Source organism: Plectropomus leopardus, chromosome 18, assembly GCF_008729295.1.
Source record: "Plectropomus leopardus isolate mb chromosome 18, YSFRI_Pleo_2.0, whole genome shotgun sequence".
Taxonomy (NCBI): Eukaryota; Metazoa; Chordata; class Actinopteri; order Perciformes; family Serranidae; genus Plectropomus; species Plectropomus leopardus.
Genome location: NC_056480.1, coordinates 7,713,954 through 7,737,012, shown reverse-complemented (window position 1 = coordinate 7,737,012; position 23,059 = coordinate 7,713,954). Strand labels below are relative to the sequence as shown.

Sequence of the window (23,059 nt, the reverse complement as noted above, 5' to 3'; positions counted from 1 at the left end):
ACTACATTTTAACATATAGCAGTCCTAAATTTTAGGGCTAAAGTTCATAAAATGCAAAATCACTCCATTCATCATTGCCAGAAACTATAAAAACAGAAATAATTGATGGATTTTTAAATTTACAACTGTCCTTGGACACGTGACACTTAAAGACAAATAAAAAACAACCAAATCCAAGCCTAAAATAGTGCTATTTCTTCAAAATCACTTTTTATACATTGTATGTATTTATTGAATTTTTTTGTTCATTTGAAATAAACAGAACAAACATTCACAAACTCCATCCCTCATAGCAATATCTCTTTAAAGGCAAAAACTTTGACAAACATGTATCAATTATAGATATACATTTTAAATAATAATAACAACAAAATAATAATAATAATGATACATAAAAAACCTAATCTAGTTACACATCAATGTTGCTGTAGTTTTGACATTATTTAATTTTAATATATAAATATAGTATAGTTCTCTTGCAAATGTTAATAAACCCAAACTCTAAATTCCAACCATCAAATCTAATACCAAATTTATTGTGGAGGGAGGGTCATGCATTTCTATAAGTCACTCAGGGAGGCTCAAAGAAAAACAGGCTGTTTGTGGCTTTGGGAGGCTCAAAGTAAAATCAGAAATAATAATAATGAGAATAAAAAAAACAAACAAACATTAAAAAAATCATAAAGTCACACTCCAGCCACCCTTTCCTCTGATACATAAAGAACAGTCCCTAATTAAACCAAATTAGTTAACCCTAAAAGTTCAGGTTAACACAATCATATTCAGATCAGAGTGATTCCTAACTATGTCAATAAACGATCTCGGAGGCGCGCGCAGGTGCGCATCCCTCAGCAGGTGCCCTCGTGCCGTCACTGCCTAGTTACAACCGCCAGGAAGAAAAAGATTTAACTTAGTAACCAGGTCCGCTCAGACACGGTGGAGCTCGGTTTAAACGCTGTTTTAGAGCTTTTATCTTGTTTTTAGCAAAGTTTTACGGTTAATTTTTGAAGTTGAGGCAGAAAAAGGTGGAGGTTAAAGGCGGAGAATGGGCAAAAAACAGGAGGAAAACCCGGACTCAGAGTACGGTGAGTCGACATCGCCCGTTACCTCAGAGCATTCACTGTTAACACCAACATCTTCAGCTAACTAGCTAATTAACGTTAAATAACAACTACTTTTAACAAGTCAGAAAGTCGTGTTTATTTTTAGTCTCATGCTGAGTTTTTCCAAAATTTTGTGTCTGCAAGAGAAGTTTGTGATATGTAATTTTACCGAATTATTTTCACTGTTACCGTATTCCTTTGTTTGTTAGTGTTAGCTATCTTTAACCTTAGGTCATATTACATTTCATAAGCAATTATCAACCTATTTTAATCTTTAGTGGTAAATTTCTTACTTTTTGTTTTTAAATACAGCTTCTACAGTTTAAATTGTGCCAAAGAGACAAACTAAAATCTTTCCCTGGGGCCAAATGTGTCTACTGATGTGTTTGTGAGTCAGCATGTAGGCCTATGTGTGCCAACATGCTATCAATAAACATGGTTTAATGGTTTACATACAACAAAATGATGTCAGAATTTTTTAATATATTTATTGCTGAGCCAAAACATCCCAGATAGTTGACCTACAAAAGAGGAAATGGCTTACAATAAACAGGAAAGTTTGCCAGTCAGAAAATAAAAACATATTTTAAATCAGTTAGGTTTTATTTTATTATTATTATTATTTTGGCTGGTGTTAATCATGTTTTTATCTAAAATATTGTATACTTTTTTTCTTTTGGGCCTCTAGAAATCCTCAAAGATAAATTTAAAAATGAAAAAGCACATTGACAAGGCTTCAGGGTGTCAGGAAACAATGCATTAAAACAACCACACTGTCAACTGAGCAGCGCTTATAAAAAGATATAAAAAATAGTCTGTGTTTGCGTTGTTGTCATGAAGGCTGTCTTTATTTTGTTGTGAGCTATAAGCTATTCATGGCTATTTAGAAATCTAATTCACGGACCTTTTTCACACTAAACAAATGTTGATTTGTTGCTTTGGGCTGTGACTGTAATCATTGACTTAAGGCCTGAGGCTAAAGATTATATTCATTGTCATTTAATTAGCCAAATATTTCCTTTCGTAATCTTTTTTTTTTTTTTTTTTTTCACGGTGTTGAAGGCGGCGTCTTCAAATGTTTTCTTTTGTCCAACCAACAGTCCAAAACCCCTTCCCAAAAAATCCTGTTTACTTTTTCTTAAGACTCAGAGAAACTTAAAATAATGTCAGTTGTAAAGCTGGAACCTAAGATTTATTTTTGCTTGTCATGCAGAGGATATTTATTCATTTTATTTAACTTTTAAAAGCTTGTTTGTGTCTGGCCCCAAGCTACATAACAGACAAGCTGACCCTTTATGTAGTTGAATCTTTAAATGTTTTTTTTTTTTTTTTGTGGTATATGCAGACTGAGGGGGGTGGAGTAGAGAAAGTTGACTGTCTGCTGACACATTTCAGACCTGCCTTTGACTGTTTGTTTTTTCAGCCTTCTGTCAGCGGATCTCTGCATCCCTGTTTACTCTTTGTGGTATTTGACGAATTGATGGTGTCACACGTCTATTGACAGTCAGGGAGGTTTTCAAAGGCCACAGTAAATAAACCCTCCCTGGAGGTAAATATCCCATCGGATTTCATCTCTCCTCCAATAACACTAGAGAATATGAGAAAAACAGAAGAAATGACCGCAAATGTCCAAGCTAACAGTTTACTAATCATAGTGACATCTACTGAGTCTCTGTTCTCAAAAGCCTTTGTATATAAATTAATGTTTCGGCAAATAGGAATCAGCTTCCTGCTAGTTCTCTTATGAGGAAGTAGAAATCCTTTTGCATTCAGAGTGCCAGTTGTTGCCCAATTAAGTTTGGTCGTTTTGTTGTACAACATGTTTGGGTTTTGTCTGTCTTTGAGCAGTTACACGCTTTGAATGCAACCCGTTTTCCTGTGAAGACACTCAGTGTTGGGAAATGAGTGACTTGCGAGGGTTTTTTGCTGCAAATCATTGACAAGGAAGTTTGTTAAAGCTGCTTGAGGCAACAAGGGGAAAAGACTCAGGTCGTATTTAAATCACAACCAAGTTAATGTAGGTAATGTATTAAGCTGGAGAGTCACTAATGGGTTTATTTTGAAAAGCGGAGTGTCTGTTTTTGAAAGCGGTCTAAAATTCATCACATAGTAGTACAATATTCCTCCCAAAAATAAGAAATAATATAATATAATAGGATAGACATCTTTATTGTCTACTCACATGTGAATTTGTTTTTTGCTTCACATTCACTTAAAAACTTCACAAACATTCATACACTTAAATAATTCCTCTCCCATGGGTCATAATACTTTAGATAAAAACAATAAATTAGTGGGCGCCAAACAGTCGGGATGAAAGTGCTGACGGTTAATGCAAATCTTACATAGATGTCATAAAAAAAACAAACAACAAAAAACAGCAGTTACTAATATCCACTGAAATATAATATTAATTTAATAATATTTTTTTAAGATGTCAGAAAATGAAAAAAAAGGATGTCATGTTATGTTTATATAACGTTATATTTTGAAGAATTAAAGATATAGTGTATACCATGTCAGCCTTCTAATATCAGGTAGATTTATTTTATTAAACTTGAAGAAAATCTGCCAAATATTTGCTGTTCACAGCTTCACAAATGTGAGGACACTTTTCTCTGTCATATATTTATGCTATTAAACTGAATTTGTTTGGATTAGAGTTGTCATGATACAGCAATTTCTAACTTCACTTTAGAAATTTTTAATATATTTTTGATACCATAGGCAAAAATAGACATTTTCATAGCAAAATAAAATAAGGATAACTTGGTTAAAAGTAGAAAAAAGCAGAATGTAGTAAACATTTACAATAAAAAAGAGCAAGAATGAGTGATATTGATACTATGAAAAATGAGTATTGAAATCATTTTAAATATTTAGAGTCCTTATGTATGGATAAATCATTGTTTTTGACAACAGCAGTTTGGGTTTGGCACTTTTTCATCTTTGGCACTGGAGAACTATCATGGGCATCCATCACTATTTTTTGACATTTTATTGGCTAAATCATTTATCATTTTCATCAATCCATAATGAAAGTGATCTTTAGTTTCAACCGTATACTCTCCATGTTCTCTTGAGCATTTGTAATGATAAGAGTCCCTTCTGCTGCTGACATGTTTAACCATGACGTTATTCAGGAGTCACATAACAGTTTTGACAATTATATCAACCACACTTTTAAATGGATACGCCCCTTTGTAATGATTACTCTATTTCTTTTCTTTTTCTTTCTTACGTTTTCTTACGATAGGTCTGTGCACACTGCAAGTTGCCAATTACTCTTGTTGTCATTTCTTTTAACAATAAAACATAGAGAAGGGTGAAGTTTACAATAAACCAATGATCTTTACAATATTCATCACAACTACTTAAATAAAGATATTCTTTGATTCAAGTGACACATTTCTTTGATAAACAAAATAAAATTAGAAACCCAAGGTCAAGCGATGACCCTCACAGCCATCGTCTTACAGCCATCCTGTCTGGTGTCCAAGGTTTACAGCTTTAAAGCTTTCCCTCAGCTTTTTACAAGGGCATAAATTCTGAAAAGTACATTTTTATATGTGTTGCACAGTCACAGTGAGACATTTTCCTTGTTGTCATTGACTCCAGACACAGCAGTGTCCTGGCACAGGTGAAATATGACACTCATGGCTTTACAAGAGGCTGATGAACAGGTTCCCTTGTTGAGAAAACTTCATATCACTGTCACAGTCATTTTTCTTTCACTAATGAAGGTCTATGACACAGTTTAAAGGCAATGACACGGATGAGTAGTCTGTCAAATTCACATGCTGTTTACATAAGATCCATATTAGATATTACTGTATCATCAGAGTTTGTTTAGAGGACAGTATTTATGTAAGACATGGAATTTTATTCTCACTGTGCCACTGCTACATGGACTTTTTTCTTTTTTTTAATTTTTAATTTGGCTTTTGTGTAGAAGTTTGTGAAACCAGCATCCTAAATGTATGTGTTCTGTGTTAAATCTTGGAGCCGACTGAAAGGCTACAACCTTATTACATCCTGTTTGAGTATTTGCATCATACTCAGGTGTCCTGAGAGTGTGCTTGTAGTGTTGACACAGTCTCCGTTCACCCCTTTTCAAATTACAGTCAGTGGAGATCATTTTGCTGTAGCTGCTGAGAGAAATATTTATGATCAGCCGCATGGTAAAATTTCCATTCCTGAGGGCTAATCAAATTCAGAAAGCACTTTAATATTTGCATGTATCAGATAGAAATCCCACACATAACCATAGGAACTCCTGCACACTTTTTGTCACATTGTATGTTCAGAATCTTCAGCACAACCTTATATGAAATGCTTATTCTCGTGCATGGTTATCTTTTGTTTTGTTTTGGTTTTTTTTCAATCTGATACCTGCCAAATGGTGTCAGGTGTATCTTACGATCACATGCTCTAAGCTGTTTGTTGTGTTTTTCCTGCCCAACAGGATGAAGGAATGAAAGCTAATTAAGACTCACAGATTTGACTCCCATTATAGGAATGTTTTTCGTTGAGATCTCGTCAAACAACTTATCAGATCATCAATTTTAACCATTAAAATGATCAAACATCTGTGACTCTTTCTCTTCCAAAAGCCATACTTTGAATTCAAATTGTATTCAAATAAGCCTGAGCTGCGAGTGTCACTGTCGTGCCTCAACTCTGATCCCTTTGTCGTTATTCTCGCAGCAAATGAGGGAACTATGGTGATCAAACTATTCTTTAGTTCAAATGGAAAGCAGCTTGTGTGAGTTGAACAACACCATGTAGGCATCAATGTCTGTTCCTGTTGGCAGTCTGTCTCTCTCTCTCTCTCTCTCTCTCTCTCTCTCTCTCTCTGTTCCAGGAAACAAAAATGAGACGTTTCTTTCCTGTAATACGTGTCACCTCTGTTATGGTCATGTCATTATAAAGCACCCGTGAGCAACTAACCCATAAAATCTCTTGTCTATAAAAGTTTTTCCTCATTCAGTTACACTGTAATTTATTAACTCCAAGAAAAGGACAAACTTCAATATATTTCTTATCCTGAAACTCATTTACCAAAGGAAAGGAAAATTCAAAATAAAATTTTGACGTTGTACAGCCTTCTCTCCAAGACATAACTGAAGTTAACCCTTTGAAACCTGGATCGACATCAGTGTTCTTGTGCTGCCTTCATATGCCTTTCAAAAGCAAAATCTAATATCCTTCCAAGACATTCAAAAAATGCAAGAAAAAAATCAGCAAGAAATTTGCAAATGGCGAAAAGAGAATATATATATATATGTGTGATTATTGTAATTATATACTTCAAATTATATTATAGGACATATTTATAAGTATGTTGTTTTTTTTAAAAAAAATGTTCCAAGTAATTTCTTTGTGTTCATTTTTTATTTTCTTGCTGATTTCATGTAATTTTCTTTGAACATTTACGTTTAACGGTAATTTCTTGTTCAGCTGTCATTTGCCCTCTTCCAATATTTTTGAAAGAAATCAGGCCAATTTGCTTCAGGTTTCAAATGGTTAATATAATGTAAGTATGAGATTTTGACCATTTTCTTACTTCTTAAATTCCATTTCTGAGAAATAGCCTTCCTCTTGTCTTTTATTTTTTTTCTTTCTCACTACACTAATTTTTGTATCTCTCTTTAATTGTCAACTCTTGAGACACCAGTGAGATACAAAAGAAAACCTGGACAACTTGAACAAGTCTCAACTCTATTTTTTCTGTTTATGGAGCTGAGAAAACTCTCAAAAGCTTATCAACACAGCTAGAACTCCTACTGATTTATTCTTTTTTATTTATTCCTTATTTCTCCTAAGGGAGGGTTTGGAAGAAGCAGATCAGAATTTAGTAATCTTGATATAAGACGCTGATTTATTTCTCAGAGACAAAGAAAAGACTGCTGTGAGGAGCAAATTTTTCCTTTGGGATGTTAAAAATGAGCTCAGGTCAAAATGAACAAATTAGCCGTTCCCCTCAAGAGTCTTTTTTTTTTAAAGAGCACCAACTTCCTCATATTTACAGTATTTCAGCTACTGACCATATGCACAGATTTAATCAGCAGTGTGTTTCCTTGAAGTGTAAAGGCGGGTTAAATGCCATTACAGAACTTAGCGATAAACTAATGTGTCCTTGATAATCTCTGTGAAACCAAACACACTTGCTGATTAATGTCACATGATAACGTTGCACCAGTCTGTGATTAATTGACTTTGCATTAAAAGCTTTTTAATCCTGTTTTCTTTTCCCAGGAGAACCTGCTCAGTTTGACCCAAACTTCAATGGACCCATAAAGAAAAGGTGAATCTTTCATTTGTTTGTTTGCTGTTTCAGTATAAATATCTTGTGAAATTTCGCTGACTTTATGTTGACTGACAGAATCACATTTGTCAGCCACCAGGCAAATTTTCATGCAAAGCTCAGCCAGCACACATTAACCTGTTGCTGTCTCTCTTCTCTTCATCAGGGGATGCACTGATATAATCTGCTGCATCCTGTTCATGGCTGTCATCCTCGGCTACATAGCAGTCGGGATTTTAGGTGAGAGTAACCTGACACCAACACAGTCCCCTATTCCCCTACCTACATAATCAGTCATTGTTTTCCACTGTCTCCTCTCTTTTCCCTTCTCTTCCACTTTTTTGTGCAGGGAACTGAACAAATATTTTAAGAAATACATTTATTTGTTTTCAATGCAGTAAAAAATGATAAAAACTATGTAAAAAATAATATAAGGAGACAACATCACATCAGTGGGGATAAAACAAAGATAAGAAGGTAAAAACATGAATAAAAGATAAATGAACAAGTAAGTTCATTAAAACATGAAAAGATGGTCATAAAAGGACATAAGAAGGATAAGGAACGGATAACTAGAGTCAGAGCAGCAAAATGGTTTGAGAAAGAGAGATTAAAAAATGAATAAATAAATAAAGGTGACATTACATATCAGCAAGTCTGTAAAAGTGAGTTTTAAGAAGTGATTTAAAAGAGTGTTACAATATATGTGTTAAAGTCCGAACAGCTGATTTCCCTGCAAACATCCAGTCAGCGGCTCTTTATTGCCCCGTCACCAAACTCATTCCAACACTCAGGGCCCTCTTATCTAGAGTCAACAAAAGCCTGATACGTAATATGTGTGTCAGCGGCTGACCGTGTCCCAAATTATCGGCTATTTCCTTCAGTGGAAGCAGTTCAAAAGCACTGGTCAGCTTAGGTGAAGTTGTTTTTGTAGTTATTTGCAGGTCAGTGTTGATACATAATCACTGGATTTATTCTTTAGTGAAAAATTGTGTGTGTGTCACTAAGATGAAGAGAGTAGATGACACTTTAAATAACGTGACTCACAATAAGTGCACTCAAAGAAAACTCTAGCGGGACAAAAGAGATCAGAACTGTAAGATCATCCTGTCAGAGAGACTGTTGGGCCCTCTTGTGGTTGGACTGGAATAACGTGTGAACATCTGGTAGAACACCAAATTTTGTGACCTGAATAGGACATTTGAGTTATATTACCACCACATTTTTTTTCAAAATCAAAAGAAGTAGATCAGAAGTAGGTTTGCACAGAAACAAGGAATTTGCTTTGATCGGTTGGTGCATAACATAAACATATTAATAGAAAATAAAATTAAAGGGGCGCTCAGTAGCTCACCTGATTCCAACGTATGGCCCTTTGCTGCATGTTGTCCCCTCTCACTTCCCCTTTCACCGTAAATAAGCTGTCCTGTTTAATAGGCAAAAAATACTTTGGAAAAAGAAAATTAAATATAAAGAAGTTAAAGAAGTAAAATTACCTGAAAATAAGCAAAAAAAAAAAAAAGTAAAAACAAAACAAAGACAAAGAAAAACCCCAAAAGTGCTGAAAATTATATGTATTTAAATTTTCAGCACCTTCTGAGTCTCTCTCTCTCTCTCTCTCTCTCTCTCTCACACACACACACACACACACACACACACACACACACACACACACACACACCAGAAAACTAAAAAAAAAACTAACTAATTTTCAGGCCTTTTTTTGCAATTTGTGGGAACTTAGAAATAGATTGTGAAAGGCATCAGATAACAGAACTAGAATTTTTTTTTTTTAAATATATACAATATACCTTAATTAAAATGACAGAGCAGTGCAGTTTTTAGAAGTGGTGGTTTGTGTAAAAATATGTTTAACTGTCCAAGGAATGAGCCGAGGTCCGAGGTTCACAGAACAAGTGCAGTGTACAGAGATACAGTCCCAAGCATGTGTTTTAATGTAACACATATAGATAGATGTGATGTCGTAGACAATCATAGTTGAAAACATACATTATTTTGACAGGTGCTAAAAAAATTGGTAATTTGTGAGCCAGTCTACATAGAGTATATTTTTCACACCTATCCCTACATGCCCTTTGTCAGTGCCAAACATAAAATGGACATAATGGAGCGTAACTAACTTGTCATTATGTTTTGCGTCATCAGTTTTTCTTCTTATCTCTGTTTGAATGTGTGTATGGTTTTGTCTACTAGCTTGGCTCTATGGAGATCCAAGACATGTTCTTTATCCAAGAAACTCAACCGGGTGGTTCTGTGGCATCACACCAAATCAGTAATTACTCTTTTTTACTTTTTCATATATTTTTACATGCACTTAATATAATAAATATGCATTTAACTGATACAAAATCAACTCTTTCTTTCTGTCTCAGAGGCCGACCCAGCCTGCTCTACATGGACATTCTTAAATGTGCCACATCCGTTAATGTTATGGCAACTGCTCTCAACGGTTTTCAGTGTCCAACCACACAGGTAGAAAAGGCTGCTTGATTTTTTATTTATTTATTTTTTACCATTTACTGTATTTTCCAAATGTTAAAAAAAAGTCATCTTTTTCACTACCTGAAGGTGTGCGTTTCAACCTGTCCCTCTGAGTTCTGGGCTGTGGGAATACTGGAATATACCAAAAAGCCAGCAGAAGTTTTCAATCAAAGCCTCTGTGTGCCACACTTAGACCTGGCAACTACTGAACTGGTGAGTCCCGGTTTGTTACTGCATGTTGGGCGTTTCCCTGAAAGTTCCCAAATGTAACATTTTTTAAAAATATTTTTTGGTAAAGGAATCATTTTGGTTTATGGAAGATGTTATGTATTGTTCTTTTCTTACCACGTGATGTTTTTTCAGAGTGTTAAAGAGATTGTGGACAAGGAGCTGTGTCCTTTCTTCTTAATGCCTACAACCTCTGGTAGGTGAAACTGCTCTCGTTAAAAGGCTAGTTATTAGTTTCATGAAGCTTCATGTGGCAACACTGTAAAATTCCTTAAAAATTATGTGCAAAAAAGTAGTTGCTGGAGTTAGTTATCAACTTAAAAACTTGTGTTCATAAATATGATAATTAAGTACACAAAACTTTAAAATTCCCTTTAAATAATGTGGAAAAATTAGTTGCAATTTTTATGATCACCTTAAAAACTTGTGTTCATAATAATTTCAGTTAATTTAGTACATAACACCTTAAAATTTGTTTAAAATAGAAAATTAGATGGAACAACTTTATTTTTATGAGTAATCAACTTATAAATATGTGTTCATAAAATATAGTAATTAAGTACCAATTACCATAATTATGAGCACAAGTTTTTAGGTTAATTTCAAATAAAGATTAAGTCGGTCCAACTAATTTTTCCACATAATTTAAATGGAATTTTAAAGTGTTATGTATCTAATTACCATATGTATAAACACAAGTTTTTAAGTTTAGAACTCATAAAAATTAAGTTGTTCCAACTAAGTTTTTCCACATAATTTTAAAGGAATTTAAAAGTGTTAATTTAACTGTGACTGAACAGGAACTACACCACTACTTTTTGTTTGTATCCATCTTTATCCAGTGGATGATGGCTTGTGCTTAAATGTAAAATTAGTAATACAGTATAATTCAGTTCCAAGCTGATGTAATTTTCTCTTCTGTTAGTGCTGGGGAGATGTTTACCCGATATCACAAAACTGGCAGATATCCCTGCAGAGTTTTCCAAAGTTCCAGGATTACCCTCCTCTGTCAATGAAACATCCTCCCTAATCATGAACGGCACTGGGTAAGACACAGTGGATTCATGACCTCATTATATGTCGAAAACAAATGGTCCAGTGTGTAGGATTTAGAGGGATGTATTGGCAGAAATGGAATGTTATATAATAGGTATGTTTTCTTTAGTGTTAACAGGGTTCGCACATGGTCCTTGAAGTGCTTGAATTTTCAGGGGGAAAAAATCAAGTTCTTGAATACTTTGAAAATAGCACCTTTTTAAACAAAGCTTTTTTGTTTATCAAGTTATTATAATTAATTTGCTCAGAATTAGAAATCGTTATGCTTTTTCTTTTTTTCTTTTCTTTTTTAAAATGTTATTCTGACGTGTCTGTCTGGACCCCGGCGCCGTCACCCTCTCCTATCTCCCTCACATTTATCATTTGCTGCCTGACACTGTAGTTCATTGTTACTTCACTCTACTCATAAAACTCCAGCAAAGCCAGTAGGCAAATGTTGACATGGCAAAACCTAACATGACTGAACTTAGTGAGCCGGTTTTTGACCATGATTTTTTTTTCCCTCTCTATTAAGCAGTGCTCCAATATCATGAAAATACAACTTAAGTTCCAGCTGGCATTGTTTCCTTGTGCTACAGATTGTGCTGTTTTAATGAGGATTTTTTTCATTTTTCTAACTAGTTGACACTGATCATGTAATTTATTTGTATTTAATAAAATATTTTTAAAAGTCAGTTGCTTTGAAAATAAAAAAATCCTTGAAATTTAAAAATAGTGCTTGGAAACTAACTTAAAAGTGTCCATATGAACCCTGGTGTATAATAAGAATTGTTGCATTTTGTCACTTTAAAATCAGATGAAGTAGGCCCATTGGCATTTTGTGTTTTCACGTCAGCCACCGTAGTTGGCAGCCTCTCCACGACAAGCTGAAGAGCATTGGAAAAAGTGACTTTTTAACATGAAACTGCTTTTTTCAGTGTTTTTACGAGTTTAAATCACCTGGTCAGTTTCTCTTGGAGAGAAGGAGGCCTCTGTGGATTATTCAGCTTCTGGTAAAAACCACCTGAACAATGAACCCTGAAGGAATCCTAACAGGGAATTTATGCTTGGATAACTCTAAATCCTACACACTGCTCCATTAATTTCAGCACACACTCTTAAATCAGAGATAACGGCACATATGAAGACACACACATTTTTAATTAACGTGTTTCTTTCTTCTCTTCATTACCAGCACAGGGTCGGTGGTGTCGTGAGTTTGTGTGTTGACTCTTAGTGTAGCAGCTGGTTGTAGTTGCTCTTGTAGCCTTAGATGCTGTGAGAAACGCTCTCTTGGGACTTAAAGAGTTAGAGTAATAACTCTTACAACATGCTGAAAAATACTCCACTCAGTGTCTGGGCTTAGCTCTATCTTTTTAGCTTATCTGTTAAACCACTTCTTAAAACCCATTTTTATAGACTTGCTTTTATGTGATGTCATCTATTTTAATTTGACTTTTTTTTAATTCTACTTTAATTCTATTTTGATTTGTCTATTTTATTCATCAATTTAAGTTAGTTTTTTATTTTATCGTTTAATTTATTTATTTTTTATTCTTCCCCGGCTGGGGGTTGCTGTTGTTATTTTTGATTCTGTCTCTCTTTTGTCTTGCGTTAGTTCGGTATTACTGTTTGGCTGCATTTGTCATGTTATGTCTGCAAAAAACTCCCCTCCTTTCTGCTTTGCCTTGTTTGTCAAAGCACTTTGTAAATTCTGTTTGTAAAGGTGCTATATAAGTGAAATTATTATTATTACTTTATTTCTCTTTTTTCCCGACCCTTCACTTTTCACTTTTACTGTTTGAAATGAGAACTGTCACCAACGCAGCTTGTCCGTACTTGTGTCTCTGTTAGTGATATTGTGAGAGGCTTCAATGCCAGAGAGATTGGCGTCCGAATCTTTGAGGATTTTGCATCGTCATGGCCGTGGATCCTGCTGTGAGTTGCGTTGCAGAACTTAAACCAGATATACGTTGCTACCTCTTGGCATGAATACAGATAGAAACTACTCTTAAGATTAAAAGGATGTTTGGATTTTTTTTTTGTAGTGGCGTTGTTTGAGGTACTCCTCCATAGTCAGTGTATTACATACAGTAGATGGCAGTTGGCGCGCTCCCAGTTTGGGACACCTTGTAATCAGACAGCCCTCTCTGAGAGGGAAGTGAAATGAAACTGAAACGTAGTCATTTTAATGCACTGAACACTGGAGCTGCTGGTCTACCGCTGCTTCAATCACTTAGTTGTAACGTGTGACTTTTGTGTTTTAAAGGCTTAGTTCAGATTTACCAAAATCTCACAAGGTTACAAACGATATAACAAATTGAGCTGGTGGTGGAGCAGCAACTCCTGTGTTCTGTGAGTTACAATTACTGTTTTTATCAGTGGAGTCTGGCTTAAATAGAGTGATAATATCAGTTTCTGTTCCTCACCGGAAAGGGCCGTCTGAAGGCTTAAAAGGTTTAAATAATCTAAGTATAGTGTACACTTAAACTTTAAGGTGAGACTTTTTAGTTGGCTAAAATACATTTTGCTGCTGCTCCGGTCCACAGCAGTACATTGCTCAGCCTCTGTGGTGGTACTGGGTGCACGCCAACCCCCCATCTGCTGTGAGTAATACACTGACCGAGGAAAAGAACCTCACACAACCTCATTTTAAAAAATCCGAACTATCACTTCAGCAATAGAGAGCTGAACCTCTAGTTGTATGAAATAAGCATGAAATCCTTATTTTTTACAGAACATTTTATAAGTGTTATAATTTAATATTTGATCCTTCCATCTCATACACATCCTTATCCTTTTTTTAAACTTTCATACCTGGTTTTACATTTAACCTTTTTTAATTTTCTCTTTTTTTGTTTTCTGCCTCCCTTACTGTTTCTTCTCCCCTCTCAGCGGTCTGCTAATAGCCATGGTGCTCAGTCTGCTGTTCCTGTTGCTGTTGAGATTCACTGCTCCAGTCATGGTGTGGGTGCTCATCATAGGAGTCCTGGGTGCCGGGGCGTATGGTAAACACTACTGCAGTTTTTTAAGGAAATATTAACATGTACAATTTTGTTCATTTCTTTCTGCTTGGAAGATCATATGAAAACGTGAAAGTCTGCACGTATGATCATAAAGGCCGTATAAATAATAAATAAAATGTTGTTTTGCAGCCCAATTCCTATGCTGGCGAAAAAAACAACAGATGCAGATCCAACTCCCTTTCAATGAGAAAGTTTTGCTGTGTTTCACTCTGTTTTGAACACAACGTTACCAAGAGCAGTTTATTTGTTATGAAGAAATTATCTGTTTGAAGGAGCCTCTGAGTCGTTGGTGTGTTTCTCTTGCAGGTATATATCACTGCTACTGGGAGTACGAGAACTACAGGAAGGCCTCCGCTTCCATCACTGACATTGGTTTCACCACTAACTTCAATGTTTACCTGCAAGTCAAAGAGACCTGGCTGGCCTTTTGTGAGTCTCATTAACATCACCAAACTCTTTTCATGGTGATGAATCTTATGTTTTTAGTTTTCTCGTGGACTTTATGGCATCTTTAAAGGTATGGGTGTCTAATTAGGTCATGGGCAATATACAAAGATTAGAACAATAAAAAAGAAAAAGATCTTTATGAACAAGAAATATTTAAATAGACTGCACTGGTGATGTTGTGACCAGTGTTGAGAAGGTTACTTTTCTAATGTAGTAGATTACAGATTACAAGTTACCCTATTAAAAATATAATAAGTTACATAACTGATGTCACTTAGTACATTTGATTACTCTTTGATTACTTTTCCTACAAATGTTTGAAACAGGTCCATGAAGCTGAAAACACCTAAAAACACAAGTGCATTAATTTTGCGCTCAAATTTGTCTCAACAGCTTTGCTGAACTACAAATATGTCAGAAGAAGGCAAAAAGATGTAAAGCAACAAAGTGAATGTTTTATTAACTTTTTACTGAAAAGATTTTTCTTTTTATATGTGACCCCGTTATAATCACCAATATTTTGATTGGTAACTGTTATTTAATGATGTATTCTTCTGAGTAATTGATTACAATTACATTTATTTTGTAATTTAATAACTAGTTAATCCCTGACACTGGTTGTGCCACAGCAGCTTTTACAGAGGCAAATACCAGTACAAAGGAAATGAAACGCTGAATGGAAATAACCAATGATGTCATACATGACATCCACATCCAAAAATAAATGCAATAAAACCATTTAAATACACACGTCATGTTTACAACACCTTTTGATTCATGACATTGTAAAATGCTTCTGATAAAAGATAACCCAGATTTAAGGGAATACATAACCCATTAAATGGCTGTTTGTTTATCAGTTACTCACCCCATGTTACACTGAATACATGAAAATACAAATACAAAGAAAACTTTGTCTTCCTTGCATTCCTCCACAGTGAACAGAAAATCCCCAAAACAGAAAATTATTGATTTACTGCAGTGAAAGGGAACTGAATTTAACAACAGCATCAAAACTTTCACAACTCTTGCAGTATAATCTAAATGTCATTTATCCAGTGGTATGCTCAGTACTCCTAAACACCTGCATTTTTACTTAAACGTTACTGTTTAAAGCACTTCTGCATGCATGCATTTGAACTCTGCTCATGCAGACACACATACTCTGTTCAAACACACATGCTTGCTCAGGCAGCTGCTCATCTGTGCATAATACTGTTTATGTGAAAGTGTTTTAATCATCATGTTTAAGTGAAAAATGCATGTGTTTGGGAAGAACACTTGGTGAATGAGACCAGGATTATTCTGCAAATGTTGTGTGCCAGTTTGGAAACGGATGTTTTGATGTAGTTTTTCTGTTAAGTGCAGCCCCCTAACCTTCACTTCATGCAGACTTTTTCTGTTTTTGAATTTGTCTTTCACCATGAGGGCATGCAGGAAAAACAAGATTGTTTTACCCAAATTCAGTGTAACACAGAGTGAGTACTTTATCTACAAATGATCAATTAGGGGGTGAAATATTCCCTTAAGGGTTTTTGCTTGCCGTGACTGTAAGTGTAGCTCCTGTTGGATATTTGTCTTTTGAGTTCTCATTTTAAGTTATGCTTAGGTTGCATTTTTTTCTACTTGTGACAGTTTTCTCTCCTCACTCCTCAGTAATAATCATATCTGTGGCGGAGGCGATCATTCTCCTGACGATCATTTTCCTGCGGACCAGAATCCTCATAGCCATCGCCCTCATCCAGGAGTCCAGCAAGTCAGTCATAATACCGTACACTAAAACTGTCCTTAGGGTTTACTTACTTTTAATTGCAACTCATATTAACCCATGAGATTATCTTAATCCTAAAGTGAGTTCGTTTAAAGGGATATCAGGCTAATGTTGGGTTTTTATTATCTCTCTGTGAAGACTGCATTTAGCCACCCTGTAAACTCATGATGTGTGTTTTCACTCCACAGGGCAATCAGTCACATGATGTCCACTCTGCTGTACCCTCTGGTCACCTTTGTTCTCCTCGTGGTGTGTGTCGCCTACTGGGGCGCCACTGCTCTGTATCCTTCAATATTTTGTATGCAGGCTGTTAATGTCACTGCATGCCATTTATTTATTTCACCTTTATTTAGCTATGTCTCTTTTACCGGCCAGACCTGGCAAAGGAGAGCAAAGTTTCAACAATTAAAAAATGAAATTTACCTGAAAGCATATAAGAGCACATAGACTTGCATAACATAATACCATCAGACAAAACAGTTTCACGCAGACAGCCTGGATTTCACTGTGCTTTTAAACTCATTCAAGGCCACCAAATCGTAAAGCTTAAGATCATTCTGCAGACATTAGGCATAACAAAATGTAAAAAAGGTCATGCAAATGGAAATTGCAGATTTCATATGTCACACTCAGGAAAGAAGATAAGTTTTAGAAGAATAGCTTTACCTCATTTGTGCACACAGTGATTCCCCTTGGGGCCATTAAGGTTTAATTCATTCATTCATAAATAAAAACATACAGGTGACTGAGGCAGCATGTGCATAAAGCAGGTCAATGCAGGCACAGACTTTTGTTCAGACATTTATGAGGCTGTGTGTTTGTGTCTTTATTATATGCACTACAGTCCAGAGTATCTGTTCTTCTCTTAAATTGATAATTGTAGATATTTGGCTACTTCAGGAGGCCCAGTCTACAAAGTGGTGGCTCTCAACTCCAGTGTTGATGGTTGTGGGAGTATTAACGGCACCGTGGACTGTGACCCACAGGTGAGTGGGCAAAACTCAGTGTGGATAAAAATTGTGACCTGAAGTGAAACCTCACATTTTTCTCTTTAGTGCAATTAGCAGAACTAGAAGTAATTTGGCCGAGAAATCACAGGAACAGAACTGTAAATTAACTAATACTAATATAAAAATATTCATCATGTAAAACTAAATTACAAACCATTAAGAAAAGGTAAATATAAAATAAATGGAAGTGAAAGTTATACTGTTGATGCTCAGACACACCCTCTCACCCACTGCCCTTTTTCTTTTCTAACTCTCTGTTATCCACTCGTTCACTCTGCCGTCCTCTCAGAAATTCAACTCCTCAGATTACCCAGACTGCCCCTCAGCCAGCTGCATCTTCATCAAATACAACAGCGAGGGCGTCTTCCAGAGGAACCTTTTTAACCTGCAGATCTACAACGTGGTGGCTTTTCTCTGGTGTGTCAACTTCGTCCTCGCTTTGGGGCAGTGTACGTTGGCGGGGGCCTTTGCCTCCTACTACTGGGCCTTCACCAAACCGGGCGATATCCCAACATTTCCCTTGTCTGCGAGCTTCATACGAACACTCAGGTATGTTAACAAGCTGCTGCCACATTGGTTAAACTGCAATAATAAATGTCATCCCTGTCAAAAGTGTCTGAAATACTGAAGACCTGCAGTCCCAAGTTCTGGATTTCTGTGCAGTAATTGTAGCGCAATGCTTACATTATATTTGAGGTTGATAGATTATCGACCTGGCCAATTATCAGGGCCGATATTTGGCATTTTGACGGTTATCTGTATTGTTGTTTTATTTTAATGATCACCTATAAAATTAATTAAAAAGTGCACTAATTTGGCTCCGGTGCAGCTGTCTCTCCTTTTCTGGTCTGTTTTACACTGTATTACACTCAACTAACACCAGGGGAGGCAGTCTGCAATACATGCAAAGAACGTTTCAGTATGGGAGGAACTTTTACTTTGTAAAACCTCAGTGAGCAATTATGTATTATTATTATTTTTTTTTAATTTTCACTTGACATTAATCACAACAAAGTTGCAGAGAACTTGCTGTATAGGATGTTAAAAGTTTCAGTTTTAATTTAACATTTCCTAAAGGCATTTAAACAAAGTTTGTCATATCTCAAAGTTTGAATTCTAACAGAAATATTTGCATTTTTATTGTAAATGCATATCGGTTCCAAATGTTGGTTATCAGTCTCATTAACTACTTATAATTGGTATCAGCCCTGAAAAATGAATATCGGTCAACCCCTTTTTTATATCCCACAGAGGGTTATGCAGAAAGAGAACTAAAAGTTAACATCAAACTTGTGGACTGCAGTTCCCTCTCTGGCTTGTGGAGGGCGCTTTAGACCTGGGCCAGACGTTCAGAAGTTATCATTTTGTACATTTCAGGTACCATGTGGGCTCTTTGGCGTTTGGTGCTTTGATTCTGACGCTGGTGCAGTTAGTGAGGATCATTCTTGAGTACATTGACCACAAAACAAGAGGTAAGATTGACGTACGCTCTCACGTTATCTGTCTGTGTTAAAGAATACTGAATGTGTTTTATCTGCTTAGTTTAATTTGTTTGTACTTGTGTGTCAGTGTAAATAAATCTTGACAGTGGATCAAAATGCACAATATCGAGGGCAAATTTTAGTTTTAAAGGGACAGTTCACCCAAATATCAAAAATACTCAGTCAAGGTAGTTTTTGGTGTGAGTTACAGAGTGTAGAGATGTCGGCCTTCTCTCCAGTATAATGGAAGTCGATGGCACTCTGCTTGTGTTAATCAAAACTTATATTAAAAAGTGAATCAAGCCACAATTTTCTCTCTTATGTCTCTTTATGTCACCTCTAGAACTATTCTCCAAATCTCTCAGTGGAAAAAATAAAACTAAAGACATGTAGGCTGTCTGCATCTGGTAATCAGACACTGTTAGTTCAGTAGTGTCACATAAATGATTGGGTACTTATGTATGTTTTGGATTTTTGTCTCCAGCGGCGCAGAATCCATGTGCACGTTTCGTGCTGTGTTGCATGAAGTGCTGCCTCTGGTGTCTGGAGAAGTTCATCAAGTTCCTCAACAGGAACGCTTACATCATGGTGAGCACAACATGTTTCCGCACATGTTATTGGTCCTTCCTGTCTTTACCACTAACATCATTATTGTAGTAATAATCCCTATTTTGAAATCAGCCAGAGTACTATCAAAAACCATAAAACATGCTTGATGCTGATTTTGTTTTCTCGACAGATTGCCATTTATGGGAAAAACTTCTGCGTCTCCGCCAAAAATGCTTTCATGCTGCTTATGAGGAATGTAATAAGGTTTGTGCTGAAGTCATTTATCTGTGTTTTCAGAGCCAACTGCAAGTTATCTGACCTGCTGCTAACATGAATGTATTTGCATTTGTTTGAAAGAATCAGCAAATGTCGTGTCTCTCTGACTCTGCCTGTGTGTCTCTCAGGGTTGTGGTGCTTGATAAAGTCACAGACCTGCTGTTGTTCTTTGGGAAGCTCCTGGTGGTCGCAGGAGTCGGTAAGGATGACACCATGAATTAGGAGAATTTGTCAAAGAAGCGTTGTTGGACTGGTTCATGATACAGTTGCTGACAGTGTATGTGTGCATATGCTGGGTTTAGAGGAATACTTATACACCCCAGAATGAACATTTGCATATGAATTACTCATCTTGTGTTATGTAAAATTCATTAATAAAAGTTACTTTTCTTGCATGCCTCCACAGTGAATGAAGAATCCAAAAACAAAGAAAAATGTTGATGAATTGAAGTCATAGGGGTACACGTTTGATAACATCAAAACATCAAAACATCTATTCACAAACTCTCACACAACTCATGTAGTATAATCGAAGTCTCATTTAGCCAGATGTTCAGTACTTTCCAAACTTTCCTGTACTCTCTTCAAATCTTGGTTCCAGGCTTTGACTTCAGTTCATCAACATTTTTCTTTGTTTTTGGATTCTTCTTTCACTGTGGAGGCATGCGGAAAAAAACAGTTTTTAACAAATTTATAGTAACATGGGGCGAGTAATTGATATACAAATAGTTATTTGGAGTAAAAAATTTTTTTTATTAGAAGTTTTTAAGGTTGATCCCAATAAATTTATTCAGTATGTTTAAAAGAGCATGAACTTATTTTTTTGGCTACCTGGGTGCAGTGTGCGTTTTGGCAAAATTGTGTAGAAAAAATTTGCTTATTTACACATCCAAAAGATATAGAGAAGCTTTAGCATTCATTTGGATTAATTTCCCTAAATAAAGATTTGTTACAAACAAGCCAAGGTAGCATTTAGATGAACTGATCAGAAAAGACCAGAGACACTGAAATCTCAATCTCTGTCCAGGCGTTTTGTCCTTCTTCTTCTTCTCTGGTCGAATACTGCTACCAGGAGACACTTTCCGCGCTGAAACCCTTAACTACTACTGGATGCCAATCATTGTAAGTTACTAATGATTCTGCTCTGTTTTAATATAAATCTTCAGATACATCGGAATAATTTTGGTTTTCCCGTTTCTCCAAATCTGTTTGTTTGTAGACGGTGGTGTTTGGTAGCTATCTCATAGCTCATGGATTCTTCAGTGTGTACAACATGTGTGTGGACACACTCTTCCTCTGCTTCTGTGAGTACACATTTAAAGTTTACTGAGTATTCATAAAATCCTATACATCCAAAATGTAATGTTTTATTGACACAGGAGTACTGAGTAAAATAAGATTGAATTCACGGATTATCAGTCACCGTAGACTGATATCTACACCTATCAACATATGAGCAAAAAGTACCTTTTAGTGTTGATACTTGCCAACATGAGAAATCAATGTTTTTGTGGGGAAAGATTTTTGAAACATGAAAATATACTAAATTAAATTGTTTAAATGTCAATCTAAAGCTAAGAAGCTAACAGTTTAAATTGGATGATTTTTAATTGAATGATACAACAATACACACGTCCTGTCACATCACTTCACTCAATTCGGCTCTCACTCTCACAGTGGAGGACTTGGAGCGTAACGACGGATCTCTACAGAAGCCGTACTTTATGTCCAAAAACCTCATGAAGATCCTCAACAAATCCAACAAAGCACCAAAAAAGGGGAAAGGGAAAGACTGAAGATCCAAACCTCATGAAACCAAACACACAAGGTGTCAAAGATTTTCAGGATACCTAAATTTGCATCTTTTAAACTCTCAACACTCCATTTTTTCCACAATGTTTACCAAAACCAATATGCTGATTTTGCACTTTTTAAATCTTGTTGGGGTTTTTTTTTACTGTGTATGTATATATGTAGTATTATTGATCGTGCACATGAAAGGACTGAGCTTGTGAATGCAGGTAATGAAAACATTTTCAGTTGGAAGGTGCCCTACGTGACCTATTTCTTTGTTTGCTTAAATAATGTTTAATTTGTCTTATAATGACTGAGAGTCCCAAAATATTATTATTCATATATATTCATATGACTTAACATTGAGGCTGCACACTTCAGAAATTTTAGAGTGATTTCTTCGTAAAGGACTCGAATGTGATTTATTCAGATAGAACAAAAAAAATGGCAAATGACTATTGCAAAAAAAAAATTTCTTTTAAGTAGTAGATATTTGCAAAGTAAAAAAAAAGTTTTATAAATACAACATATTTTTATGACCATGATATTGATTGTATTGAAAATACTGTAATAATGTTGTAAATATGACTGTACATAACCCATCAGTAAACTACCATGTTTGGAATCATTTTCTAATGTTATTAGATTACCCATTTCAGAACAAAATACAAAAATACAAAAAAAAATTCCACATTTTACTTTTTTTCCCTCAGAGAACTACGTCCATTTTCAAAATTCATACGTTATTCCCCTGATATCAGACAGTCCAAAAATACAAGAAAACTTTCTCAAATCCAGAACCTAAATCTAAAACTCAAATTTGTGATTTCATCAAGTAAAAAGTCTGGGTATGCTCCAATGACACTTAACTGGGAAAGATTTTATAATCTGCTTTTCTATCCCCCTTTTTTATCTGCATATTTAATTCTTAATTTTCGAGAGGAAATGCATGAAGCTCCAAAAAAAAATCTGTAAAGATAACAAAAAGGTTTGGAAACACTTTATTTGCATAGTCCACCTACTGATAGCTTCTCCCATATTTTTAATAGTTTATTAGTTGAGATTCAACAATTCAACTGTTTTATTTATCATTAAACTGACTTTATTCCGTACATGTAAACTTAGATTATCTTTAGTTAATTAGTAGACTTTCTATAGGTTATGACTATCTGCTACATCTTCTCAGAAGACTTTAGTTGAACCTGAACTATTTACTCAGCTTTTGCAGCATGAGCTGAGTAAATAGTAATAATAAGTTAAACTAAATGATATTATGGAGTACCATCTAGAGACAAAGCAAATCTCAAAACTGATTATCTCAGCTAATAAGATGTTAAAATGTTCAACAAACTTAATAAACCATCTGTAGTTGGACTGATACTGATAAAAGATAAATGCGATTAAGTGCAATGGAAACAGATTCAGTGAAGAGATGATGACGTACCATCATTGCATTGGCCACTGCGAGTTCTCATCATCATCTTTGAATGGCTTTTAGTATATGCACATAGTGTTGTTACTAAAACTTTC

At 35.5% G+C, this 23,059-nt stretch overlaps 1 protein-coding gene across 2 annotated transcripts; it reads left to right on the top strand.

The window, feature by feature from the left end:
• Nucleotides 1-863: 863 nt before the first annotated feature.
• Nucleotides 864-22,240, top strand: slc44a4 (solute carrier family 44 member 4). Of its 2 annotated transcripts, XM_042506880.1 has the most exons (22): nucleotides 864-1,085; nucleotides 7,362-7,410; nucleotides 7,577-7,650; nucleotides 9,625-9,703; nucleotides 9,804-9,903; nucleotides 10,000-10,125; nucleotides 10,276-10,336; nucleotides 11,066-11,186; nucleotides 13,030-13,113; nucleotides 14,071-14,183; nucleotides 14,508-14,630; nucleotides 16,305-16,404; nucleotides 16,608-16,700; nucleotides 17,303-17,405; nucleotides 17,719-17,978; nucleotides 18,807-18,901; nucleotides 19,395-19,498; nucleotides 19,650-19,723; nucleotides 19,864-19,934; nucleotides 20,763-20,857; nucleotides 20,955-21,039; nucleotides 21,413-22,240. In XM_042506880.1, the coding sequence occupies exons 1-22, from the start codon at nucleotides 1,046-1,048 to the stop codon at nucleotides 21,529-21,531; spliced, it is 2,169 nt and encodes a 722-aa protein (XP_042362814.1). In that variant the 5' UTR covers nucleotides 864-1,045; the 3' UTR covers nucleotides 21,532-22,240. The 2 variants fall into 2 exon arrangements, with proteins under 2 accessions (XP_042362814.1, XP_042362815.1); XM_042506881.1 differs by lacking the exon at nucleotides 13,030-13,113 and having other exon boundaries at nucleotides 21,413-22,239.
• Nucleotides 22,241-23,059: the final 819 nt, after the last annotated feature.